The sequence below is a fragment of the Pteronotus mesoamericanus genome, unplaced genomic scaffold (genome assembly GCF_021234165.1).
Source record: "Pteronotus mesoamericanus isolate MK-2021 breed Mesoamerican mustached bat unplaced genomic scaffold, CSHL_Meso_final scaffold_45, whole genome shotgun sequence".
Taxonomy (NCBI): Eukaryota; Metazoa; Chordata; class Mammalia; order Chiroptera; family Mormoopidae; genus Pteronotus; species Pteronotus mesoamericanus.
The window spans coordinates 4,721,797-4,747,311 of record NW_026555317.1 but is presented as its reverse complement, the minus strand read 5'-3'; the positions used below and the strand labels follow the sequence as shown (position 1 = coordinate 4,747,311).

The window sequence follows — 25,515 nt, the reverse complement described above, 5'->3', positions numbered from 1 at the left end:
TTTATATTTGACTTCCTCCAATTTGTCATTTGAGTGATTATGAACTACAGTTTGTCTAGTATGACTTGTTCTTAGTGAACTCACATTGACCACAACTGTGTATATTTTTGGATGCTTCTCTTTAAACTTAAATATATTACTATTTCCCCTTAAAACTACTCTAGAAGTATAATTTTATGTAGGCATATAATATTTCATAGTATAAATATAACACTTCAGTCATTCCCCTAATATTGGAAATTTATTAATCCATTCTAAAAATGCTTATTGGATGCTTAATGTGCCAGTCTATTTGCTGAGGACATATCACTGAACAAAATAGACAGAAAGTGTTTCCTTTTGAGGCTTACATTCAAGTGAGAGGGTACAGATAGCCACCAAATAAATAAGTAAAATATATGTCAGTTAGTAGGATGCCAGGGAAACAAAGCAGAAGAGTCAAGGAAAGACCTGAGAAGGAAATATTGGATCAAATTTCTAAAGAAGGTGAGAAAAATAAGTCATTTGCATATCATTAGCAAGAGCATTCCAGACAGAAATAGCATGTACAAAGTCCCTGAGGTTAGAGTGTGCCTGATGTGTTAAAGGATAGTAAGGAGACCAGCATAGTTAAGGAGATACTGAAAGAGGGAAGACAAGATTGAGGAGGGCTGTACTTCTTTTTAGGGGCAGTAAATGTCTCCCAAAGGCATATTTTGGAAATGTATGTGGGTTGTTTTGGTCATCATGGTAATGGAGGGTTGCTCCTGGCATGTAGTAGGTAAGTGTCAGAGATACTAGAAGTTCTGCAATACATGGGATAGTCTTACACGATGAAGAATTGTCCCTTGTCACATCCAGCTTTTGAACATCCTCTAAATATTCATGTATGTGAAAACCTGTTATAATTATTTCAGTGTTTCATTTTGTTGTCATATTCTTTAGGTTCTTTCAATATAAAAATTTTTATTGCTTTTAGAGCCCAATTACTTTGTAGCATGTCCCTCAAATTAAATTTGTCTGATGTTCTGTCATGGTTAGATTCAAGTTTAGTTTTACTGTAGGAACACCACAGAAGTGATGATGTGCTTTTCCTGGTATATCATATTAGGAGATATATTTTGTTGATTTGTCCCATTACTGATAATGTTGACTTGTTATACTTAAGATGGTATCTTGATAAGATGGTAAGTGTTCTCCACTTCAAAGTTATTTTGTAATTGTGTCACACATATCAATAAGTAATGAGGGAGAGATACTTTGAGACAATGTAAGTATCTTGTTATTAAACTTTTACCTATCTAATTTAGCATCTATTGATTATTTGAACTGAATCATTTATTAATAAGATAGGTGTAATTAGAAGATTTAAAAAAAATTTTACTAGTCCTTTAACAGTACTTGGAATTCTGTAAGTTAGAGGTTTCCACTCTCTCCATATATTTATTTAAATTAGTGTGGACTCTTGGCTATTTCTTTTAGTCAAAGACTATAATCTATTGCTGTTATGGTTTATTTTGATACCCAAATTATCCCACACTGCCAGGGAGAGCCCTTTTAAGCTAGCTTCTGTGTGTTTTTGATGTGTCTCCATTATTCTTGAAGCACTTATTCACTTTGTGGTGGAAGAAGGTATTCCAGGCAGATCTTGTATTTTCTCTTCACCAACCCTGGAGTCACCATTTCTCCAAGAGCTGATTCCTTTTGGCAAAGACTGGTATTTAGGAACCAAAATCTGTATGCTAGGTATGCTTATTGATACTGAGACACCAGTGCTTTTAGACCCTCTCAGCAAATAATTTGTATATATATGTAATTACACATACAACTTCTCCCTTTCTATATGCCATTTTTCTTATTTATCAATATCAAGAAGTGTAAGAACTGTATGATTTTACACTGGTACATCCAATTTCATTCCAGTACCATAGGATTATTCTAGCCTTTCCCCTTTTTATATTTGTAACTCACTTCCCTGATATTAAGAAACCTGGCTCCCATTATCCTTAATATATTTACTTATTTGCTTAACCCCCCTGTATATTTCTTCCTAGGCCTCAGTGATCATAGTGGCTGCAATGATTAGTTTCTGTCACAGTTACAAGTCCCACTCCCGACACATAGGTTTTATATGTAATTACATTATTATCAACTATATCAAGTATTTTTAAATTTCCATTATGATTTCTTCCAACAATGAAGGACATGTATTAAAACATTTTCAATATGCTGAAAGAAGGTAACTGTTTACCTAGAATTCTATGCCCCATGAAAATTCCTTTCACGAATGAAACAAAAATGATTTTAGGCAAAAACATTTTTCATCATTTAATACTTATTAAAGAAATTCTAAGTGGTGTACCTCAGTTAAACTGTAGGAAAATGATCCCAGATGGAAACTTATGATATAAGGAAGATTAAGAAGCAAAGGAGTTATTTTATAAATATGCAGATAAATGGAACAAAACTAATTGTATAAAACAAATACAATAGGGTTTTCAGGGCTAAGCTAAGACGTAAAATTATATGAAAGTATCTTTTTAGATTGGAAGCTATGTAAACAGATTTAAATTCTCAGTTTCTTAACTTCAATAGAAAGGTAATATATTACTTTAGATTGGTTAGTAATGTGTTGTAATTCCTAGGGTACTATGTCCCCTCTATCATTCTCAAAATTAATTTGAGATGGATCGAAGACCTTAATGTGAAAGGTAAAATAACAAAGCTTCTTGAAGAAAATCTCTTAATGATCTTGTTAAATAGGATACAAGAAAGCATTAACCATAAAAAATTAATAATTTTGTCTTCATGACAATTAAAAACATTTGGTCAATCAAAGGTACAATGAAGAGTGGAAGGTCAAACCATAGAGTGGAAGAGAGTATTTGCAATACATAAATTTGACAAAAGACTAAAATCCAGAATATATTGTTAAAACTCCTACAAATCACTTTTTTCCCCAAAGACTTCCATGATTACCTCACAAGTGAGAATTATCCAAGTGACCAGTAAGCATTGGAAAAGATTCTCAATGTAATTACCTATTAGAATAATGCAAATTAACACTGTAATGAGATTCCACTTCATACCACAGTGACTAAAATGAAAAGAACAGTACTGAATATTAGTGAAATTGTAAAGCAAATGAAATACTTATATAATTTTGATAGGGAAAATTGGTACAGTATTACTATTTTTTAATGAAATTTAATTTCCTTTATTATAGCAGCATTGGGTAATAACATGTAAGTTTCAGGTATACATCATTATAATTCAATCTCTGTATACACAATAGCATGCTTACCACCAAAACCTGGTTTTCATCTGTCACCATATATTCAACCCCCTTTATTTCACCCTCCCCTCAACCTCCTTTCCCTTAATAAGGGCCACTCTATTGTCTGTTTCTGAGTTTGTTTTTGTTTTATTTGTTCATTTGTTTCTTTTTTGTTTTATATATGAGTGAAATCTATAGTTTTTGTCCTTTCCTGTCTGACTTATGTCACTTAGCATAATACCCTCAAGACTCATCCATGTTATTGCAAATGACAATATGGTATCTTTTTTATAGCCAAGTATTTCATTTGTGTTTGTGTATATGTGTACCACATCTTTATCCATTCATTCATTGATGGACACTTAGTTTGTTTCTATATTTTGGCTGTTAAAAATAAAGCTGCAGTGAAGATACGAGTACACAGATCTTTTTGATTTAGTGTTTTCATGTTCTTTGGATAGATACCCAGAAGCGGAATTGCTGGATCATATGGTAGTTGTACTTTGAATTCTTTGAGGAACCTTTATAATGTTTTTCATAGTAGCTATACCAGTTTACAATCCCACCAGCAGTGTATGAGGGTTCTCCTTTCTCCACATCCTCTTCAATACTTGTTATTTCTTGCCTTTCTGATAATAACCGTTCTAATAGTTGTGAAGCAATATTATTGTGGTTTCGATTTGCATTTACCTAACAATTAGTGCTGTTGAGCATTTTTTTCTTGTGTATGTTGGCCCTGTGTTTGTTTTCCTTGGAAAAATTGTTCATGTCCTCTGCCCATTTTTAAATCAGGTTGTTTTTTTTTTGTTGAGTTTAATGGGTTCTTTACGTATTTCGAATATTAACTCATTATTGGAAATATCATTTGCAAATATCTTACCATTTGGTTGGTTACCTTTTCATTTTGTTGATGTTTTTTCTGTGCAGAACCTTTTTAGTTTGGTGTGGTCCCATTTGTTTGTTTTTGTTTTTGTTTCTCTTGCCTTTGAGGTCAAATTGACAAAAATTCCACTAAGACCATTGTCCAGAAACTTAATGCCTGTGCTTTTCTTCTATGTATTTTATTGTTTCAGGTCTTATATTTAAGTATTTAATCCATTCTGAGTTAATTTTTGTATATAATGTAAGATAGTGGCCTAATTTCATTCTTTTGCATGTGGCTATCCAGTTTTCCCAACGCTGTTTATTGAAGAGGCTTTTCTTTATCAATTGTATATTCCTGGATCCTTTGTCATAAATTATTTGTCCATATATGTGTGGATTTATTTCTGGATTCTCAGTTCTGTTTTCATTGTGTGTGTTTTTCTGCCATTATCACATTGTTTTGATTGCTGTACCTTTGTAGTGTAGTTTAAAAACAGGGAGTATGATATCTCCAGCTTTGTTCTTCTTTCTTAGGATTTGGCTGTTCAGGGTCTTTTGTGGTTCCATACACATTTGAGGAGGTTTTTTGTTGTTGTTCCCTTTCTGTGGAAAATGCCATTGGAATTTTGATAAATATTGCATTGAATCTGTAAATTGCTTTGAATAGTAAGGACCGTTTTACCAGTGTTAATTCTTCCAAGCCATGAACATGGAGTATTTTTCCATTTCTGTCTTCACTGTATTTCAGCAGTATCTTGTAGTTTTCACCGTATAGGTTTTTCACCTCCATTGTTAAATATATTTCTAGATGTTAGATTTTTTGTTGTGATTATAAATGGGATTGTTTTCTTCATTTCTCTTTCTGATAGTCATTGTTTGTATATAGAAACAACAGATTTTGTGTATTGATTTTGTGTCCTGCAACTTGACTATATTTGTTTATTCTAATAGTTTTGGGGAGGAGTTTTTAGGGTTTTCTATATATAAAATTTATGATCTGCAAATAGTGATACTTTTATTTCGTTTATAACTTGGAGTGCCTTTTAGTTCTTTTTCTTGCTTGACTTCTCTGGCTAGGATTTCTAGTATTCTATTGAGTAACAGCGTTGTGTTCATTTTTGTTTTGTTCCTGATCTTGGAGGAAAAGCTTTCAGTTTTTCACTGTTTAGTAAAACTTTAGCTGTGGGTTTGTCATATATAGCCTTTACTATGTTGAGGTGCTTTCCTTCTGTGCCCATTTTATTGAGAGTTTTTTAAAGCATAAATGGGTGTTATATCTTACCATATCTTTTTAAAAAAGGATTTTATTTGTATTTTTTAGAGAGAGGGAAAAGGGGGAGAGAAAAAGGGAGAGAAACATCAATAGGTTTCTTCTCATATGCTCCCCGACTAGGGACCAAACCTAGAACACAGGCATGTGCCCTGACCAGGATTTGAACCAGCGACCTTTCCCTTTTCAGGACAGTGCCCACCCAACTGAGCCATGCTGGTCAGGGCCAGATGCTTTTGCTATATATATTGAGATGGTCGTATGATTTTTATCCTTCACTTCGTTAACGTGTATCATGTCACCCAAGAGAGTCACACCAAATAATTTCATTTATAACCATTTCAAAAACAGGCAAACTAATCTAATGGTGAAATAAGAGTAGTGGTTACCTCTAGTGGGTCCACGTGGTGGTATTGAGTGGGAAGGGACAGAAGAGGTCTTCTCAGGTATAGGAGGAATTGTGTATTTAGATCTGGGTGGCATTGAAACACATAAAAATTATCTGGGTGGCAGGTACATACATACAAAAAATTATCAAGCTGTCACTTCATATTTAAATGTTTACTGCATATATGTTGTACATTAATGAAAAAGAGATAGAACAAGAGAGATGTTGAAATCACAGGAAAAAAATCTTTAAGATAACCATTTTTAAAAGCAGAAAAAACTAAAGTATCAAGGGATAAGTCTAACAAAAGGTACATAAGATCTATATTGGATAATATTAGAATTTCTCCTAAAAGATATTAAAAGAGACCTAATTAAATAGAAAGACATTGTGTTTATTAATAGCAAGTTTAAAATTTTTTTCAGTTACATTTGACATTCAATATTTATGTTTCAGATGTATAGCACAGTGGTTAGACAGTTATATGATTTACAGTGATCCTTTGATAATTCAGGTACCCATTGGGCACTATACATAGTTATTACAATATCATGGACGATATTCCCTATGCTGAACTTTACTTCCCCGTGACTGTTTTGTAACTACCAATTTCTACATCTTAATCACTTCACTTTTTTCACCCAGTATGCCAGCCCCCCCACTCCCCTGTGGCAAATGCTAGTCTGTTCTCTGTATCTGAGTCTGTTTCTTTTTTGTTTCTTCATTGTGTTTTTTAGATTCCACATATAAGTGAAGTCATAATATTTGTATTTCTATGTCTGCCTTTTCTTAACCATAATACCCTTTAGGCCTATCCATACTGTCACAGATGGTTAAGATTTCATTCTTTTTTATGGCCGAGTAATATTCCACTGTATATATGTACCAGCACATTTTTTTTTTAATTCACTTGTCTGTTGTTGGGCACTTGGTTGCTTCCATATCTTGGCTATTACAACACTGTGGTGAACATAAGGCTGCATATGTCTTTTTGAGTTAGTGTTTTGGGTTTCTTGGAATACATACCCAGAAGTGGAACTGTTGAGTCATAAGATAGTTCCATTTTTAATTTGTAGAGGACCCTCCATACTGTTTTTCATAGTGGCTGCACCAAACTGCATTCCCACCAACAGGACACAAAGATTCTCTTTTTCTCCCCATCCTCACCAACACTTGTTTTTTGTTGATTTATTGATGATAGCCATTTTGACAGGTGTGAGTTCTACTGGCCATTTCCTGTTTTGAAAAGTATCTATTCAGGTCTTATGCCCATTTTTTAATTGTTTTTTTTGTTTGTTTGTTTTTTATGTTGAGTTATATGAGTTCTTTATAAATTTTGGATATTAACTCTATGAGATACATCATTGGCAAATATCTTCTTCCATTCAGCAGGTTGTCTTTTCACTTTTTTGATGGTTCCTTTACTGTGCAAAAACTTTCTAATTTGATGTAGTCCCATTTGTTTGTTTGTTTTTTCTGTTTCCCTTGCCCTAGGAAATATATCAGAAAAAATATTGCTAAGAGAAATATCAGAGATTTTTATTGGCTCTGGTTTCTTCTAGGAGTTTTATGGTTTCATGTCTTATATTCAAGTCTTTAATTCATGTTGAGTTTATTCTTGAATATGGTGTGAGAAGGTAGTCTAATTTCTTTCTTTTTTTTTTTTTTTTGTATAATTATGATTCATTCTCACCGTACAGTTATTGTGGTGGTGGTGGTCATTTATTTACTTCTTTTTTTTTTTTTTTTTTTTTTTTTTAGAGAGAGAGAGAGAGAGAGAAAGATTCTTGTATGTGCCCTGACCAGAGGTTGAACCCACTACCTTGGCATATAAGGTCAGTGCTCTAAGCATCTGAACTACCTGGCCAGGGTGGCTGTTTTTGTGTTTTTGTTTGTTTGTTTGTTTGTTTTTTGCATGTGTCTGCCCAACTTTCCCAATGCTATTTATTGACTAGACACTCTATCCCATCGTATGTTCTTGCCTTCTTAGTCAAATTTTAATTGTTGACATAGGCATGGGTTTATTTCTGGGTTCTTTATTTTGTTTCATTGATCTATATGTATGTTTTAATGCCAGCACCATGTTGTTTTGATTACTGTGTCTTTGTAGTATAATTTTTTAAATTTAATCTTCACTGTATTTTTTTTCCATTAACATTTTGTCACCTTATATCCTTCTCCCTCTAGCAATCACCACACTGTTGTCCGTGTCCACGAGTCTTTTTTCCTTTTTGCTCAGTCCTTCCATGTCCTAACCTCCCCCCACCCCTGAGCAATCATCCTGATCCCCATCTATGAGTCCTCATTTTCCTGTTTGTTCAGTTTGTTCATTAGATTCCACAAATGAGTGAAATTATGGTATTTGTCTTTCTCTGAATGGTTCATTTCACTTAGCATAATGAATTGATTTGATATCAGGTAGCTTGATACCTTCAATTTTGTTGTTCTTTCTCAAAATGGTTGTTGCTTTGTGGGTTCTTTTATGGTTCCATGTAAATTTTTGGATTCTTTCTTCTAGTTCTCTGAAAAATGCCATTGGTATTTTCATAGAGTTGTATTGACTCTTTATTCAGGTCATCCAAACTATTTTAGAGAATCAAGGCACTGATTTAAAAAAAGATACTTTTTTGTGTTAAATACTGTCTTCACACTTTTTTGCCTTTTCAAAACAATACCTATAATTTGGTGTGTTTTATGGTGACTGTTCTGTGTAAACTTGAGAAGAATGCATATTTTGTTGTTTTTGTCTAAAGTATTTGTAGATGCTCATTATATTTAGTTGCTTGATGGAGGTGATGAGCTCAACTATATCCTTACTGATTTGCTGCCTCATGGATCTGTTCAGCTGATAAAGGGGTGTTGAAGTCCCCAACTATAAGTAGGCTCACCTGTTTCTCCATGTAGTTTGACAGTGTTAGTCATATACACATGTCTTAGAGAATGACCCCTTTATCATTATGTAATGTCCTTCATTCCTGATAACTCTTCCTGTTTTGATGTCTGTTCTGTCAGAAGTGAGTAATAGTGTTCCTACTTCCTTTTGATTAATGTGAGCATGGTATATTTTTATTCATTTAGTTTTAAATTACATGTGTCTTCATATTTGAAGTGGCTTTCTTGCAGATACCATATTGTTGGACCTTGTGTTTTGATCTGCTCTGACAATTTCTATCTTTTAATTAGTGCTCTTAGACCATTGACTGTTAAAGCAATTATTGATACAGTTCAGTTTATATCTACCACATCTGTTACTGTTTTCTTTCTTTTTCTTTTCTCAAGCCAGCCAGGAGTCAAACCTGGAATCCTCTGACATTACCGTTTCCTACTTGTTACCCTTGTTCTTTGTTTCTGGTTTTGTCTTCCATTCTTTCTGCCTTTGGTGGTTTTATTTTTTATTTTTAAATGTTTTTTATTTTTTTTTAGAAAGGGAGACACATCAATTTGTTGTTCCACTGTTTTATGCATTTCATTGGTTGCTTCTTATATGTGTAATGACTGGTGGTTGAACCCCCAACCTTGGCATATCAGGATGATGCTCTAACCAACTGAGGTACTTGACCAGGGCCTCCCTTTTGTTGTTTTAATTGAGCATCTTTTGTTTACATTTTCTCTCATTTCTTAGTATGTCAGTTTTATATATTTTTTTCTTTTAAATTTAATTTTATTTGTGTTAGTGGTTGCCCTAGAGTTTATAACAACTAAATCACTTTCAAATAACAGTATACCGCTTCACAGGTAATATGAGTACCTATCAGTAAAATAATCCTAGTTCATCCCTCCCATCCCTTGTGTCATTCCTGTCATTCATTTTGCGCACACTGTGTTTTGCCATGTATAATTCGTTCCCGTGTATAACGCATGCCCATGTTTTTGGCCCAAACTTTCAGTTAAAAAAAGAAAAATATTCTGTTTTAATTTTTTAATTATATTTTTTATTTATTTATATTTAGATACTTGTTTTTTGTACTAGAAAGGAATTTTAGCATTTCTTAACATATAGTACAAGATATTTTATGGAACAAATAATTACAAAACACAAGAATGGCTACAAGGTACAAGAAATTTTATGTACTGGTAACAAATTAGTACTACCCATGCATAATGCACATTCTTATTTTCCCCAAGAAAATTTGCGCAAAAAAGTGCACATTATACGTGGCAAAATATAGTACATGGCAATATTTCAAACTATTTTTTGTTAGATCAATTCAGGATAAGGGAAAAGTTTTTTTTGTTTTTTCTTTTTTAACCTTCACTTCTTCAGTTCTCTTTATTTCTTATGTAGATCTGAGTTTTTGACCTATATTTTTCTCTGTAAAGTTCTTCTGTTTACATTTCTTACATGGCAGGTCTTTTGGCACAAATTTCGTCAGTTTTAGTTTGTCTGTGAATGTCTTTTTCAGGTTGAAGGATAATTTTATAAGGTATAGAATTTTAAATTGCAGGGGTTTTTATTCTCTTAACACTTTAAATATTTCACTCTTTTGTGTTCTGGCTTGCATGGTTTCTGCAGATAAGTTGGATGTAATTCTTTGCTTATCTGTAGATAAGACATTTTGTTCCTCCAGCTTTCAGGATTTTTTTCTTTATCATTGATTTTCTTTACTTTGAAAATATTATACCTAGGCGTAGTTTTTTTGGTATTTATGGGGAGTGGGAAGGGCATTTATCCTACTTGGTATTCTTTGAAGTACCTGAATCTTTATTTTAGTATCTGACATTAATTTGAGGGAAATTCTTAGTTACTGTTTTTTAAAACAGTTCTTCTGTTCTCTTTGGTGTTTCTGTTGCTCATATATTAATATCTTCTGTAGTTGTCCTGTTGTCCTTTGATGTTCTGATCTGGCTTTTAAAATTTTCTTCTCTTTGCTTTTCAGTTTGGGATGTTTCTATTGAGATATCCTGAAGCCCACGACTCTTGCCTTGGCCATGTCCAGTCTACTAATGAATCTGTCAAAGGCATTCTTCATTTCCATTCCAGCGTTCTTGATCTCTAGCATTTCTTTTCCATTCTTTCTTAGGATTTTTATCTCTCTGCTAACATTGTGTTTGTGTTCTTGCCTGCTGTTCCTTCACTTTATCCATTAGAGTCCTTAGCATGTTAATCATAGTTATTTTAAATTCTTTGGTAATTCCAACATTCCTGCCCTTGTATGGTTTTATGCTTTCTCTGTCTCTTCAAACAGTCTTTTTGCTTTGTAATATGCTATGTTTCGGACGCTGTAGCTGGTGTATTAAATTAATATGCAGATTAGACCTCTTGAGTGTGCGGGAACAAGCCATTGGAGTTAGGCAGGTAACTTTCTCAGCATCTGAGCTCCCACTTAGGGGAAGTGAAACCCCCCCAGGGTCATTTTGCTTGAAGGTAGTTTTATTTATTTTTTTTTTAAATATTTTCTCTACTTTTCTATTTTTTTTTTGTTTTGTTTTTCAAGTACAGTTGTCTCCATTTTCCTCCCACCACTCTGCCCCACCTCACCCACCCCCACCTCCCACCCTCAATCCCCACCCCCCGCCATGACCTTGTCTATGGGACCTTTATACATGTTCTTTGACAACCCTTCCCCTTCTTTCCCCCTTTATCTCCCTCTCCCCTCCCTCTGGTTACTTGTCAGTTTGTTCCTTTATTTCAGGGTCTCTAGTTATATTTTGCTTGCTTGCTTGTTTTGTTTTGGTTAGGTTCCAGTAATAGGTGAGATCATATATGTCTTTCTCTGCCTGCCTGATTTCACTTAGCATAATGCTCTCCAGTTCTATCCATGCTGTCACCAAGGGTAGGAGCTCCTTTTCTTTCTTTCTGCTGCATATTATCCCATTGTGTAAATGTACCATAGTTTTTTGATCCACTCATTTACTGATGGGTACTTCAGTTGCTACCAGCACTTGGCTGTTGTAAATTGTGCTGCTATGAAAGCATAGTTTCCTTTGAATTGGTATTTCAGGATTCTTAAGGTATAATTCCATTGCTGGGTCAAAAGGCAGCTCCATTTTTAGTTTTTCAAGGGAATTCCATACTGTTTTCCACAGTGACTGCACCAGTCTGCATTCCCGCCAACAGTATACTTGGGTTCCCTTTTCTGTACAGCCTCACCAGCGCTTGTTTGTTGATTTGTTTATGCTGACTGTTCTTACGGTGTGAAGTCGTATCTCATTGTGGCTTTAATTTGCATCTCTCTGATGGCTAGTGATGCTAAGCATCCTTTCTTATGTTTCTAGGCCCCCTGTATGTCCTCCTTAGAGAGATGTCTGTTCAGGTCCTTTGCCCATTTTTGAATTGGATTGTCTGTCTTCCTAGAGTAGAGTTATGTGAGTTCTTTATATATTTTGGAGCTCAAACCCCTGTTTCAGGTATCATTGGCAAATATATTTTCCCATACAGTTGGTTCCCTTTTCATTTTTCTGTTTTCTTTAGCCATGCAGAAACTTTTTATTTGAAGTCCCATTTGTTTATTCTTTCCTTTATGTCCCTTGCTCTAGGGAACATTCTGGTGAAAACATTACTGCATGGAATATCTGAGATTTTTATTACCTATGTTCTCCTCTAGGGCTTTTATGGTGTCGCAACTTACATTTAAGTCTTTTATCCATCTTGAGTTTATTTTTTTGTATGGTGTAAGTTAGTGGTCAAGTTTCATTTTTTTTAATGTATCTGTCCAGATCTCCCAACACTATTTGTTAAAGAGGCTATTTTTACTCCATTATATGTTTCTGCCCCCTTTGTCAAATGTTAATTGACCATATAGACATGGGTTTATTTCTGACCTCTCTATTATGTTCCATTAATCTATGTGTCTGTTCTTACAGCAGTACCAAACTGTTTTGATTACAGAGGCCTTGTAATATAGTTTGATATCAGGTATTGAGATCTCTCCTACTTTGTTCTTCTTTCTCAAAATTACTGCAGCTATTTGGGGTCGTTTATGGTTCTATATAAATTTTTGATACATTCTATATCTGTGAAATACATCATTGGTATTTTAATAGGGATTGCGTTGAATATGTAAATTACTTTGGGTAGTATGGACATTTTGATAATGTTAATTCTTCCAGTCCATGAACACAATATATGCTTCCATTTATTTGTGTCTTCCTTAATTACTTTCTTCATCGTTGTGTAGTTTTCTGAGCACAGGTCTTTTACCTCCTTGGTTAGGTTTATTCCTAGGTACTTTATTTTTCTTGTTGCTATAGTAAATGGGGTTTTTTTCCCTAATTTCTGTTTCTGATATTTTGTTGTTTATGTACAAAAATGCCTTCTATTTCTGAATGTTGACAGCCTTACTTCCTCCTTTCCAATTTGGATGCCTTTTATTTCTTTTTCTTGTCTGATTTTTTTGACTAGAATATCCAGTACTATGCTGAATAGAAGTGGTGAAAGCAGACACTGTTGTCTTGTTCCTGATCTTAGTGGGAAAGCTTTTAGATCTTGCCTGTTGAGTAGGATGTTGGCTTTCAGTTTCTCGTATATGGTCTCTGAAGCTCGGTTTTAATAGCCACACAAAGGAAGTAAAGTCACAAGATTTATTACTTACAAATTCCAGAAGCCTGGGGGTTGAGGTGCCTTGAGTTGATGGAAGGGCAGTTCTCTGTCCAGGTCACAAGCAGGAGCTAGAAGGCAGGGTAGTAAGTACTTATTACTTACAAAGTTATTGAGGCAGAGGTCACTAACTTTTCATAGGTTCAACTCTAAGCGGTTGTTTTAAAAGGTGCCCTGGAAAAAACAAAGAGGGATCTTCTGCCAGGAATCCTAAACTCAGGTCCTTATCTAACTGTCCATACTGTGGGCAGTGTGAGCAGAGTTGTCATACTGTAAAACACCTAGGCAGCAACTCAATATAGCTTTTTTCTCATCACAATTGACCCTGTGATGCCTGGGCATTAGTCTTTAGGGAAAATCATGGGCACTGTCTGGATGGTGAAGAGATATTAACAGCTACTGGCAGGGTTTTGGTCACCTAGCATATGAAACATTTGAGTAAAGCAAAAATGCCAGTCAAGAACATCAATAGATAAATGGTAGTTTGAAGTCCTGTTTATAACCATCCGCCTATTTGTTGGGGTGCAGCCAAGAAAATAAATCAAGGCCCATGGATAAGGTCAAGGTAGGTATTTTATTAAAAACTTGGGTGAGATTTTGGAATACTAGTACCTGTTCGGCCATCTTTTATAAATTTATTTTGTCCGGAATTATTAATATACATGTGGCAAGTGGTATACTTACAGTGCATGTATCTCTTTCCTTGGTCAACTAGTAATTTAAACCTAAATGGTTATCCAAAATCATCTGTGCTAAAGAATCATGTTTTTGTTGCATAAGGCTATGCTTTGGAGTAACAGCCTAATATGTTCAGCCAATGTAACTGACAAGTTGGTGTTTGCTTTAATAATTTGTTCTTATGTGGCTTGTGGTGGTTTGTAACCCAGTTCCTGTGAGCAATAGTAGCAGACCTACTTCCAACATAATGGGGACATATACCACATCCTCTTCATGTGGTGGACAGAAAAAGAGAAGGATTGAGTGTCCTGTTAAGCAATTTGTGTAAGAGTAGTCCTAGGTAGACTAAAGCACATTGGTATGAACATAGAGGACTTCTCTGGGCCACCAAAGAGGTTGAGCAGAAGAGAAGTTTACATATAAAGAACCATGAATGTGTAATGGACCCAGGGCCCTAGATGCACAGTGGTCACTTACTGATTGGGGAAGCTGATGTAATTTTGGGTTCCCCTGAGTGACTGGGCTGCGAGGCTCAATGCTTTGGGGATTGTGCTCCTTGGGACACAGCATAGGTCATGTTCTTCCTTGTGGTGGGTGCCTGGGCAGATAGGATTAAAAAGGGCATGTGGGGCTCCTGCCAAGTGCCACATACTGTATGGCAAGTGTACTGCATGGAAGCTATTAAGCACCATAGAGAGTATCTGGGCAAGGTGCAGGGTTGAATGGGGTGCCTTCTGTTAGGCAAATAGGGACAGTGTTAAGAAATCAGCCAGGTCCCTGAACAGTGTGGCTCAGTTGGTTGGGCGTCGTCCTGCAAGGTCCAAGGCTGGTTGTTCAATTCCTGGTTGGAGTGCATGCCTGGGTTGTGGGTTTGGTCCTGGTTGGGGCACATGTGAGGGACAACCGATCAATGATTCTCTCACATCTATATTTTTCTCTCCTTCACTCTCCCCCACTCCTTCCTTCTCCTCACTCTAAAAATAAATCTTTTTAAACAAATCAGCCAGGTAGGGCAGTAACTTGAGAAAAAGTTTTTGTTGACCCTGCTATAATGTACCTAGTAATTATAGCAGCCACCCAAAATGAGCTCTGGTTTCTGTTACTGTATAAGAATATTAGACTCAGTGCGATCTACTGAAATTCAGCCCTTGACACAGGGTTTGAAGAGAGAAAGAAAAGAACTGTTAATAATTCTGGACTATTGGAGGGCTTGAATGTGAAGATTGTAGAGCCCTGAGTGGTGACAGTGGGAAAGGGTCTCTAGGGTAGTGTAGGCAGGTTACCCTGTGGCTATAACCCTGGAGGGTGTGTGTGGGGGAGGGTGCTGTGGTGATGGTAGCATCTGTAGCCTCATAGGGGTCCTCCCAACAGAAATTAAATCCACTAACCCAGTAGGATGCAAAATGTGGACCAATCTAATGGGTGTCATCAGGGCAAGCAACTGAGCAAACTCTTTAAAGAGGGGCCCCATAAGGTTATGAGACTCGGACATGTATCTTGGTCTTCTAAGTGGAGAGCAGCCTGGCAGTCACAGTACCATCTCACACTTGAGCAGCAAGCATTGTAGTAAGCAAGACATTGTGTTCTTCATTTTTGACTGGTTATGTTTTATGGTTTCTCTGTCCTTTTATTTATGTTACTCTCTCTTTGTTGAGGTTCTCACTTAGCTTATCCATTCTTCCCCTAAGTGTTTTGAGCATCCTTATAACAGTTTTTTTTTTTAACTCTGTATCTAGTAGATTGTCTGCCTCCATTTCATTTAGTTTTTTTATAGCTTTCTCCTTTTATTTGAGGCATGTTATTTTGTCTCCCCATTTTGGCTGCTTCTCTGTATTTGTTTTTGTGTGTTAGGTAGATCCACTTTGTCTCCCACTCTTGGTATGGTGGCCCTATGTAATAGGTGTCCTCTGGGTTCATTGCTGCAGAATCTCTGATCACCTGAGCTAGGTGCTCCAAGAATGTTTCTTTTGTGGATTATGTGAGCCCTCTTGTAGCTGAGTCTTGGTTGTTGTTGGCCCATCCATAGGTAGAAGATCCTCTGATTGGCTGCCTTGTGAGGTTTGACACCCCTCACCCATCCCCAATCACAGTGTGCAAGTGGCTGTGCAGAGGCTGACCCAATGAGGCAGAATTTACCCCTGCAGGGTTTGGTTCCTGCTGAGATCTCCCTTTGGGTATACCACTTGTGGAGCTAATTTGGTCATTCCCTGATCTGGCCTGTAGCCTGCCACCAGGGTGCGTTGGGTTTTCAGGCCTTATGGGAGGGAGTCCAGTGCAGGTCGATATCAGAAGAGGCCTGTGATCAGCACTGGATTACCTGTTTGGAGCTACAAAGCCATCCACAGTCTTTGGCTGCCTCTGCTGGGCCTGGATGTGCATGGGAGATGCCGAGCTGCATACCAAGGCACCGAAAGAGCCTCTGGCAGTGTGCAAGTTCCATGAGGTAGGTTCCCAGAGAGTCACCAGGCCAGTCAGTGTACATCAAGGCCAGCTGTCACCTACAGATCTTTTTGGTGGGATGGGGCCTCAGGCATTCGTCAGCATGAGACCAGCTGAGTTTATTAGGGTAAAACAGGACAAGGATTTGGTTACATATAGCAAGGACTCATGGACAAAACCAAAGGGGAAGAGCTGAGGGAGGGAAGGTGGGAGGGGGCAAGGGAAAGAGGTGGGGGGAAGGCAGAGACAAATGTATTTAAAAAGTAAATAAATTAATTTAAAAAAAAAAAAAAGAAGGAGGTTTCTGCATAGAGCAGTGGTGCCAGTTGGTTGTCAAGGGGAAAAAGGCCCTCACCCTAGAACCATGCAACTCAGGGCTCTCCCTGTGCATCTCTGCCCTCCCCTGAATCTGCCCAGACCTCCTGGAGAGCCTTCCAAGAAAGACTGCATTGTGGGCCCAGTCTGATTGCCTCCAACTGACTCTTCCACAGGGCAGGGCAGGCAGGGCCACAGGGAATTGGGATGGTAGGTCTAGTTCTCGAGCCAGGAAAGATGGCTTCTGTGGGTGCTGTAGGAGAGGGACTCAGTACAGGAACCTTGGCAGCTGTTTATTCAGCCCTCTCTCTGAAGCCACACAACCCGGTTTCTCACTATGACTCCGGTCTGCTCTGAGCGACTTTCCCTCTGCTGACAGAGTAATCCTAGCTGATTTTCACAGCCTGATGTTGTATGGGCTCTTCCTTTGTGCTTTGATCTTCCAGGCTGAGGAGCCTGGCGCATGTTTGAGACCCCTCGCTCCTGGAAAGAGGATCTTTGAACCTGAGATTATCCCTCTGGATCCTCAGCCACCACACGGGGGTGCAGGACTAGCCATATTCTAGTCTCCCCCTTCCTACCAGTGTCAAGGTGCAGTGGCTTTTCTGTAAAAAGAAGCCTTGGCTATAAGACTTCTGTTAGTCTAGTCTTCAGCTGGTTATTCATGTTGGTTGTTTTATAATTGAGTTGTAATTCTGGTTTCATTCTGGGAGGAGGTGAGTGTAACTTCTACCTACTCTACCACAATCTTACATCTTCTTTAAAGTATTGGTTTTTTCCTGTAGTATTAAATTAATTTATTGTATTTTAAAGAAATTCAGCATTTTATTTTGGGTTTTTTTTAATTCAAGTACAGTTGTCTCTTAACATTTTATTTTGAAGTAAATGTAGATTCACAGTCAGTAGTAAGAAATAACATGAATAGGTCACTTTTACCCTTTACCCAGTTTCTACCAATGGTAATATCTTGCAAATCTGCAATAACATATTGCAACCAGAACATTGGCACTGATACAGTTAGGATGCTTAACATTTACATCAGCACAAGTGTCCTTTATGTGGCCCTCTAATAATATGTCTACTTATCTCCAGCTCCTATCCCTTTCTTAACCTGACAATCATTAGTCTCATCTCTACTTTTATAACTTTGTCATTTCAAGAATGTCATATAAATGAAATCATACATTATGTAATCTTTTGGTATTGGTATTTTTCACTGAGCATAATTCTCTGGAGAATATTTAGGTTGTTGAATGTATTGATAGTTTGTTTCTTTTTATTATTGTGTAATGTTCCACGGTATAGTCGTACCAGTTTGTTTAACTATTCACCTATTGAATGATATCTTGGTTGTTTTCTATTGGAATTTTTGCCTATTACAAATAAAGCTGCTATAAACATGTGCAGGTTTTTGGTGAACATAAGCCTTTATTTCTGTGGGGTAAATGCCCAGTAGTGCTATTGCTTGGTTGTATGGCAGTTGTAATGTTTAGTTTTTTGAAAAACTGCCATGCAGTTTTTTAGGCTGATTGTACCATTTTACATTCCCACCAGGGATGTGTAAGTGATTCCATTACTCCACAGCCTCACCTACATTTTATACTGCCACTATTTTTTATTTTAGCCATTCTGATAGATTTGTAGTGATATTTCATTATGCTTTTATTTTGCATTTTCTTTCTTTCTTTTTTAATTTATTGACCTGAGAGAGAGAGATTGTTGTTGCACTTATTTAGGTATGCATTTGGTTGATTCTTTTATGTGACCTGACTGCAGATTGAACCCACAACCTTGGTGTATCAGGACAATACTCTAACCAACTGAGCTATCCAGTAAGGCCTTCATTTTCTTAATGATTTAATCATCTTTTCATGGCGTTATTGCCCATCTCTATCCTTGTTAGTGAAGTGTACGTGGGTTTTTTGCCCATTTTTCTGATGGAATTCTCCTTGGGTTTTGAGAGTTCTTTGTATATGTTAGATACAAGTCTTTTAATTGGATATGAGATTTGCAAATATTTTCTTCCAGTTGGTAGTTGTGTGGAGAGCCACCTCATTATTGCTGAATAAGAATGAAAGTCCAGTCTTCTGTGTGGTCTCCACTGACACCACAGGGAGGAAAGTAACTCCTAGGCTCCTTCATGGTCTGTGCTTCGCACTTAGCCTTTACTGGTATGGGTGTGGGTGGGACCACTTTTTTTTTCCTATATTGTGTGGCCAGAATAGATCAGTTTTTGTCTAAAAGTTTTCTGTTTAGCTAGACTTCACCATTACTGGCTTTTTAGCTAATGAGAGTAAGTTTTCATTAGAGCTTTTGTTTGTGCCCTTTGTTTTTGGGTTGCTGGCTTTTTCAGACCCAAATCTGGGATATATGAGGTCAAAAAGAGAGAGCCCGGAGATCTCACTGCCATGTCCTTCTTCAGGTCCCAAGGTCCCTATCCAGTCTGCCTTTTTCTTTACATCTTTCAGATTCTTCTTAAGTTTGTTTCATGTATAATGTTCAGGATTTTTAGTTGAACTTGGGAGGTGGAATAGGGAAAAGACATCTACTCCATTATGTCGGAAGTGACAGCATATTTTAAAATATTTTTATATAATATCAAATATGGCTATATCATCACATAGAATGCCAAGTTACAACTTTATAGGTAAAACACAGAAATCTCAAAGAAAACTTATATTTATGGTAGCATGGGGCACTGATCTTAAACCCCAGGAGACAGAGGTACTAGTTCTTTTCCCTATTTAAGTGGTAAAATATTAGGGCGTAGGCTAAGTTTCTGTAACAAAGAAACCCAAAAATACAATGTCTCGAATGTGGTAGAATTTTATTTTTCATTTATGTGATTTTTTTTTTTAACATGATAGTTTAGGGTAGGAACAGAAGTAAGCTCCTTGAGGCTAATCCAAGAACCCAAGCTGGGTAGGTAGCTGAGTCATCCTTTTACATGGTTTTCAAGGTGGTTCTAAACATCACCTATTTCAGTTGGCATTAGTAATGATGATAGTAGTGATGGTGGTAATAGGTGGAACGTGGAGGTCTAGAACTTAATTTTTTTAGGGAGAAGAAACAAAATTTGTGTTTAACCGCTTTTGCTCAAATCCCATTGACCTAAACCTAGTCATATGGTCATGCCAGCCTTCTAAAGAAGCTGGTGCCTGCAGTGTGGTAGCCATAGGACCAGAAAACGTTAGGGTGTAGGGATTGTGGTTAGTAAAAGAGAAGAGGTGAGAGTACTGGGGACAGCAGTAGCCTTTGCTTTTGTTACTTAAGTGAAAAATTTTGAGAAGAAATTAGCTGCATGGTCTTGGTTATCATGGTCCATTTTATTCTATAGTTAACTGTCTATTTTTGTGTTCTTAACCTGTTTTGTTGTAAAACATTAACAAAATGATTTTTGTATAACTATTGGTACTACTTCAGATAAAATCTTATTTATATTTTCTAGGGTTTACGGAGTCCACGGGGAATAGGATGCAAGCCAGAAGCTGTATGTAGTCATGTTATTATTGAGAGCCATGAAAAAGGATGTTTCAGGACTCTCACTGCTAAACAACCACAGCTGGACAGTCATCCCTGTGTCTTCAGATCAGCTGAACCTTTAGATATTATCAGAGGACAACGGAGCCCATTATCATGGAGTACCAGACACATCAATCTTTCTAAATCACTAGACCAGAGCAACCCTCACTTCAAAGTTTGGGATTCCTTGCAGTTACAAAGTCATTCCCCATTTCAAAACTTTACAGGCGATGACTTCAAAATTGGCAAGGATTTTCGAATGCCCTTCCGTGAAAAGATGGACCCTTGGCTGTCAGAATTAGTAGAACCTAATTGTGTGCCACCCGAAGAAATGGATTGTCATTCTTCATCACAAATGCTGCCCCCAGAATCCATGAAAAAGTTTACCTCCATCACTTTTTCATCTCACCGACATTCTAAATGCTTTTCAGATTCCTCTGTTCTTAAGGTTGGTGTTACTGAAGATAGCCAGTGTACTGGAGCATCTGTAGGGGTATTTAATTCTCATTTTACTGAAGAGCAAAGTCCTCCTAGAGATCAAAAACAGAAAACTTCTTCCCCATCATTGTTTAAAATCATTAGTCATTCACCAGATAAAGCTGTGACTATTTTAGCAGAAAGTAATAGGCAAGGCCAGAAATTATCTGTTGAACATTCTTACCAAGAAGAGAAACTTTTATTAGAAAGATCAGACTTTAAAGGCAGTAATTCTGAGCCCAGTACCAGTACAGATCGTAATAAATTCAAAGAAGTTAATTTTTCTGATAACCATACCCTCATTAGCATGGGCAGACCAAGTTCTACACTAGGAGTAAAAGAGAAGAATGTAACTTTAACTCCAAATCCTCCTTTGCACATGCTTTTTGAACAAGAGCCCTTCGAACAAAGCAAAGCCCCACATGCAGATCACTATGTTACAAAACACCATTCTCCTCCTCTTCAACATCAGCATTATGTAGTTCCAAACCTTCCTTGTCACATTTTCCTTGAAAAACGAGGACACTTGGAACAAAGCAAAACCCCACATGTAGATCATCAGATGAGAGAAAACCCCTCTCCCTTTCCTCAAGGTCAGAATTATATAGCTTCAGACCTACCTTCTTCCATTTTTCTTGAACAACGTCAGCTCTTTGAACAGAGCACAGCTCCAGATATAGATCACCACATTAAAAAACAATATTCCTCTCTTCCTCAAGGCCAGGATTTTGTAGTAGAGAACAGTGATCAACATAAGCCTAAGTCACACATTTCTAACATAAATGTTGAAACTAAGGTCAATAATGTGGTTTCCCAATCAGCCCCAAATCTGCATACATTAGTAACATCTCCATCTACTCCACCTTCAAATAGAAAAGCACTTTCTTGTGTCCGTATAACCATTTCTCCCAAGACTCCTTCCAAGTTGGATAGTGGAAGCTTAGATAAGAGATTTCTTTCATTGGATTCTGCTTCTAAAACAAGGATGAATAGTGAGTTTAACTCTGACCTACAAACTGTATCTTCAAGATCATTGGAACCAACCTCCAAATTACTGACCAGTAAACCTGTAGCACATGATCAAGAATCTTTAGGTTTTCTAGGACCTAAATCTTCACCGGACTTTCAAGTCAAACAGTCTCTTCCAAATAGTAATACTGTTACTAAGGACTTGAAAACCATACCTTCTCAGAATAGCCAGATAGTAACATCAAGGCAAACACAAGTGAACTTTTCAGATTTGGACTCCAATCCAGAAGGGACTCCAATATCTGCAGATCGGTGAGTCTCATTGTGATGACAAGCAAGCTGATGGAATTTGTCATAAAGGGTTTTAAATACTTAAGCAAATGTAAGTTTCTGGGGGAAAAGCAATATGATTCTCTTAGGGGAGATTGTATCTGACAAATCTGCCAGAAGTCTTTTCAAGGGATAAATACCAAAGGAAGAATACCTGAAAGTAATATGCTTATACTTTCAAAGGGCTTTTGACAAGACTTGGCTTCAAGTATTTAAAACATTGAATTACTTTGAGAAAAACCTTTGATCATTCAGTGGTACAAGTTACCAGTTCCTTATATATTTTGTCGGAGACATGTTGAATACCAGGCTTTGGGAGATGTATGCACATGTCTGCTTTCCTGCATATTCTCTGTTTCCTTCTCCCTCTCTCTTCGTTTCCATTTCACATTTCCCTGAAGTACTTAGTAGTAACAATGTCGAAAGGTAACTTTCTAATGGAGAATTCTGGCAGACGTCACTTTAGCCAAGTAATCAAGGTTAACATTACCAGTAATAAATAATGTGCTCCCTCTTGTAATGCCCTACTTCACAGTGTATTGTAGTAAAGGAAACCCAGTTCAGGGAAAAATGCATTAGATTTATAGTATTTAGCCTAATTTTAAGATTCATTAATTCAGTTTTACATTAGTCTCTTACAGGACACTCATAACTTCCTGTTATGGCTAACTACCCTATGCATTTAATGTTTCCATCTTATAGTTGGAAAGCCAGCATGTCATAGTGGAGAGCACTGGCCTTGGAAAGGAGAAAGGGGGAAAAAAATTTTTTCAACATCCACATGTGTTAGTCTTGGCAGTGAGGGACTTACACATGTTATATCATGTTTAGTACTGATGATAACCCTATAGGGTAGATGGTGGTATCCGTATTTACCCTCTGGGAAACTGAGACATAGAAATTGCTACTTTGTCAGCAAACAGCATTGTCTCAGATAATGCCGTTTGTAAGCAGCAGATGGCGTGTTCAGATGTAGTATGTTTAATCAAAGCAAGAGTTTGTTCACCACATGATACTGTCTCTCCAGATCTTAAACCCTACTTCCAGCCCTTCTACCAACTATGTTCTTGGACAAGTCATTTAATATCTTTGGCACTCATATGTGTTTGACGGTGGAAGGGGAAGAATTTGTAACCAGAAAGTCCCTTCACCTCTAAAAGTTAATGATCGAGAATTGAATTGGGACAAAACAAACAGGACAAATCTGTAGTTTCAATATTGTAAATAGTAAGGTGCTGTAGAAACCAGTACTGATACTTTTTTTGAAAATTGTTTAGAAATTAAAATATTGACAAGTTTATATACAATACTTAAATTCATCAAAGTGATAAAATGCTTACTTATTGGAGCTGAGTTCCTTTAATGAGAAGAAAATTAGAGTAATTATAAATATGAACTATTATTAATGCCCTTTGTTCAGCATGTACTAAATCCCAGGCATTGTAGTGGCTGCCTATGTCATTTTTGTTTTACTCAGTATAATCAGAGATAGATAGTATTATGTCAATTTATAGATTTAAAAAGCCTAATACTTAAAGAAATTAACTGTTTTACCCAACATCGCATGGCCATTAAGAGTTGGAGGTGGTATTAGAACCGAAGCGTGTCTGACTCCGGAGTCCATAAATAATTCAAACTATATACAGTCATATACCACATATGTTTAGGTAGGTCAGAGATGGATGGCATATTTGACAGTGGTCCCATAAGATTATGATGGAGCTGAAAAATTCTTACTGCCTAATGACACATGTGACTCCAAAGGATTTGCCAAAGATGAGGAGGTTGCAAAAATCAACAGTGTTATAGTTGAGATGACAAACCGTACCCAAACTGGGTGTGGGTGAGGATGACATTGAGGCATTCATAGAGGTAGTTCCTGAAAAATTGACTAATTCTTCAGGAATTAGTGGAGTTGTTAGAACTGGAAAAGGAATACATAGCTGAAGAAGAGGCAAGAGAAAATAAAACTGCAGGAAAGGAATCTCTAGAAAATTTACAGTGAAGGATTTAGAAGCTTTTGCAGATCTCAACAAGCTCCTTAAAAATTTTTGAAAACATAGACCTCAACACTGAAAGGTTTTCTTTCGTGGAGAGGAATATTCATGGTGCATTATCTGCTTATAAGCAAATCTATGATGGGGGAAAAAAAAAACAACGAAGCAAACCACTGTGGACATGTTTCTAAGAAGAGTGCCACCTCCTCAGAAGAGTCTCAGGCAGGTCCTTCAGGAGGTAATCCAAAAAGCATTATCATCGTAGGAGATGCCTGTTACTGCCCCCGAAGACCTGCCAGTGGAACCCAATATAGAATTGAAAGACAGTTACACTGATTGTTCTGACCCTGTGTAGGCCTAGGCAGATGTGTATGTTTGTGTTTTAGTTTTTAACAAAATTTTAAAATAAAAAATAATTTAAAATATATAAATAGAAAAAGTTATAGAATAAAGGATATGAAGAAAAATACTTTTGTACTGCTATACAGTGTTTGTGTTTTTTAAGCTATGCTATTACAAAAGAGCCAAAATTTTAAAACTTAAAAAGTTAAGTGTTACAGTAAGCCAAGGTTAATTTATTACTGAACAAAGAAAAGTTTTAAAAATAAGTTTAGTGTAGTTTAGGTATACAGTGTGTGTAAAGTGTACAGCAGTGTACAGTAATATTCTGGGGCATTCATGGTAATTGCTCTCTACAGGCATACCATTTTAAATCTTTTATACCATATTTCTACTGTACCTTTTCTATCTGTAGATATGTTTAGACACAGAAATACTTAGCATTGTGCTACAGTTGCCCACAGTATAATACGGTAACAGACTGTGTAGACTTATAGGCCAGGAAGAATAGGCTATACCATATAGCGTAAGTGTGTAGTAGGCTATACCGCCTAGGTTTGTGTAAGTGCACTCCAATAGTCACACAACAAAATAGTGTAAGGATGCATTTTGTATAATGTACCCCTATTACTATGCAAGGTATATTTTGTGTGTTTGTATACATAAAACGTGCAAGTATTAAATATTTTAAACTTTTTTGAGATAATTTTCAACTTAAAGAGAAGTTACGAAAAATAGATGAGTTCCTGTTCTATCTATTTAAATGTAATATATTACCCTGAAATATAGCAGCTTAGGACAACAAGTATTATCCCAAAGTTTCTGTGGATCTGAAATCCAGGCATGGCTTAGCTGGGTGCTTCTGGCTCACAGTGTCTTCCAAGGTTGCAAACAAGGTTTTGGCTGCAGCTGTGATCATCTCCCAAGGCTTGACTGAGAGGATATGCTTCCAACCTTGCTTATGTGACTGTTGGCAAGATACATCAGTTCCTTCTATAAGGCAGCTCCAACACAAAAGCTAAGTTTCCCTCAAATGAGCAAAGCAAGTTAAGAGTGTAAGAGAGGGTGCTGAGGCAAAAGCCACAGTCTTTTTATAACCTAATCTCGGAAGTGAATTGCACCACTTCTGCCACA

The 25,515-nt window shown here is 36.7% G+C and overlaps 1 protein-coding gene across 1 annotated transcript in view; it reads left to right on the top strand.

Annotated features, from left to right (window-relative positions):
* Positions 1 to 25,515, top strand: part of ALMS1 (ALMS1 centrosome and basal body associated protein) — a 215,885-nt gene that overhangs the window by 89,569 nt on the left and 100,801 nt on the right. The window contains exon 10 of the mRNA XM_054593521.1: positions 20,196 to 22,027. Coding sequence (XP_054449496.1) covers positions 20,196 to 22,027 — 1,832 coding nt within the window. The remainder of the gene's footprint in view (positions 1 to 20,195; positions 22,028 to 25,515) is intronic.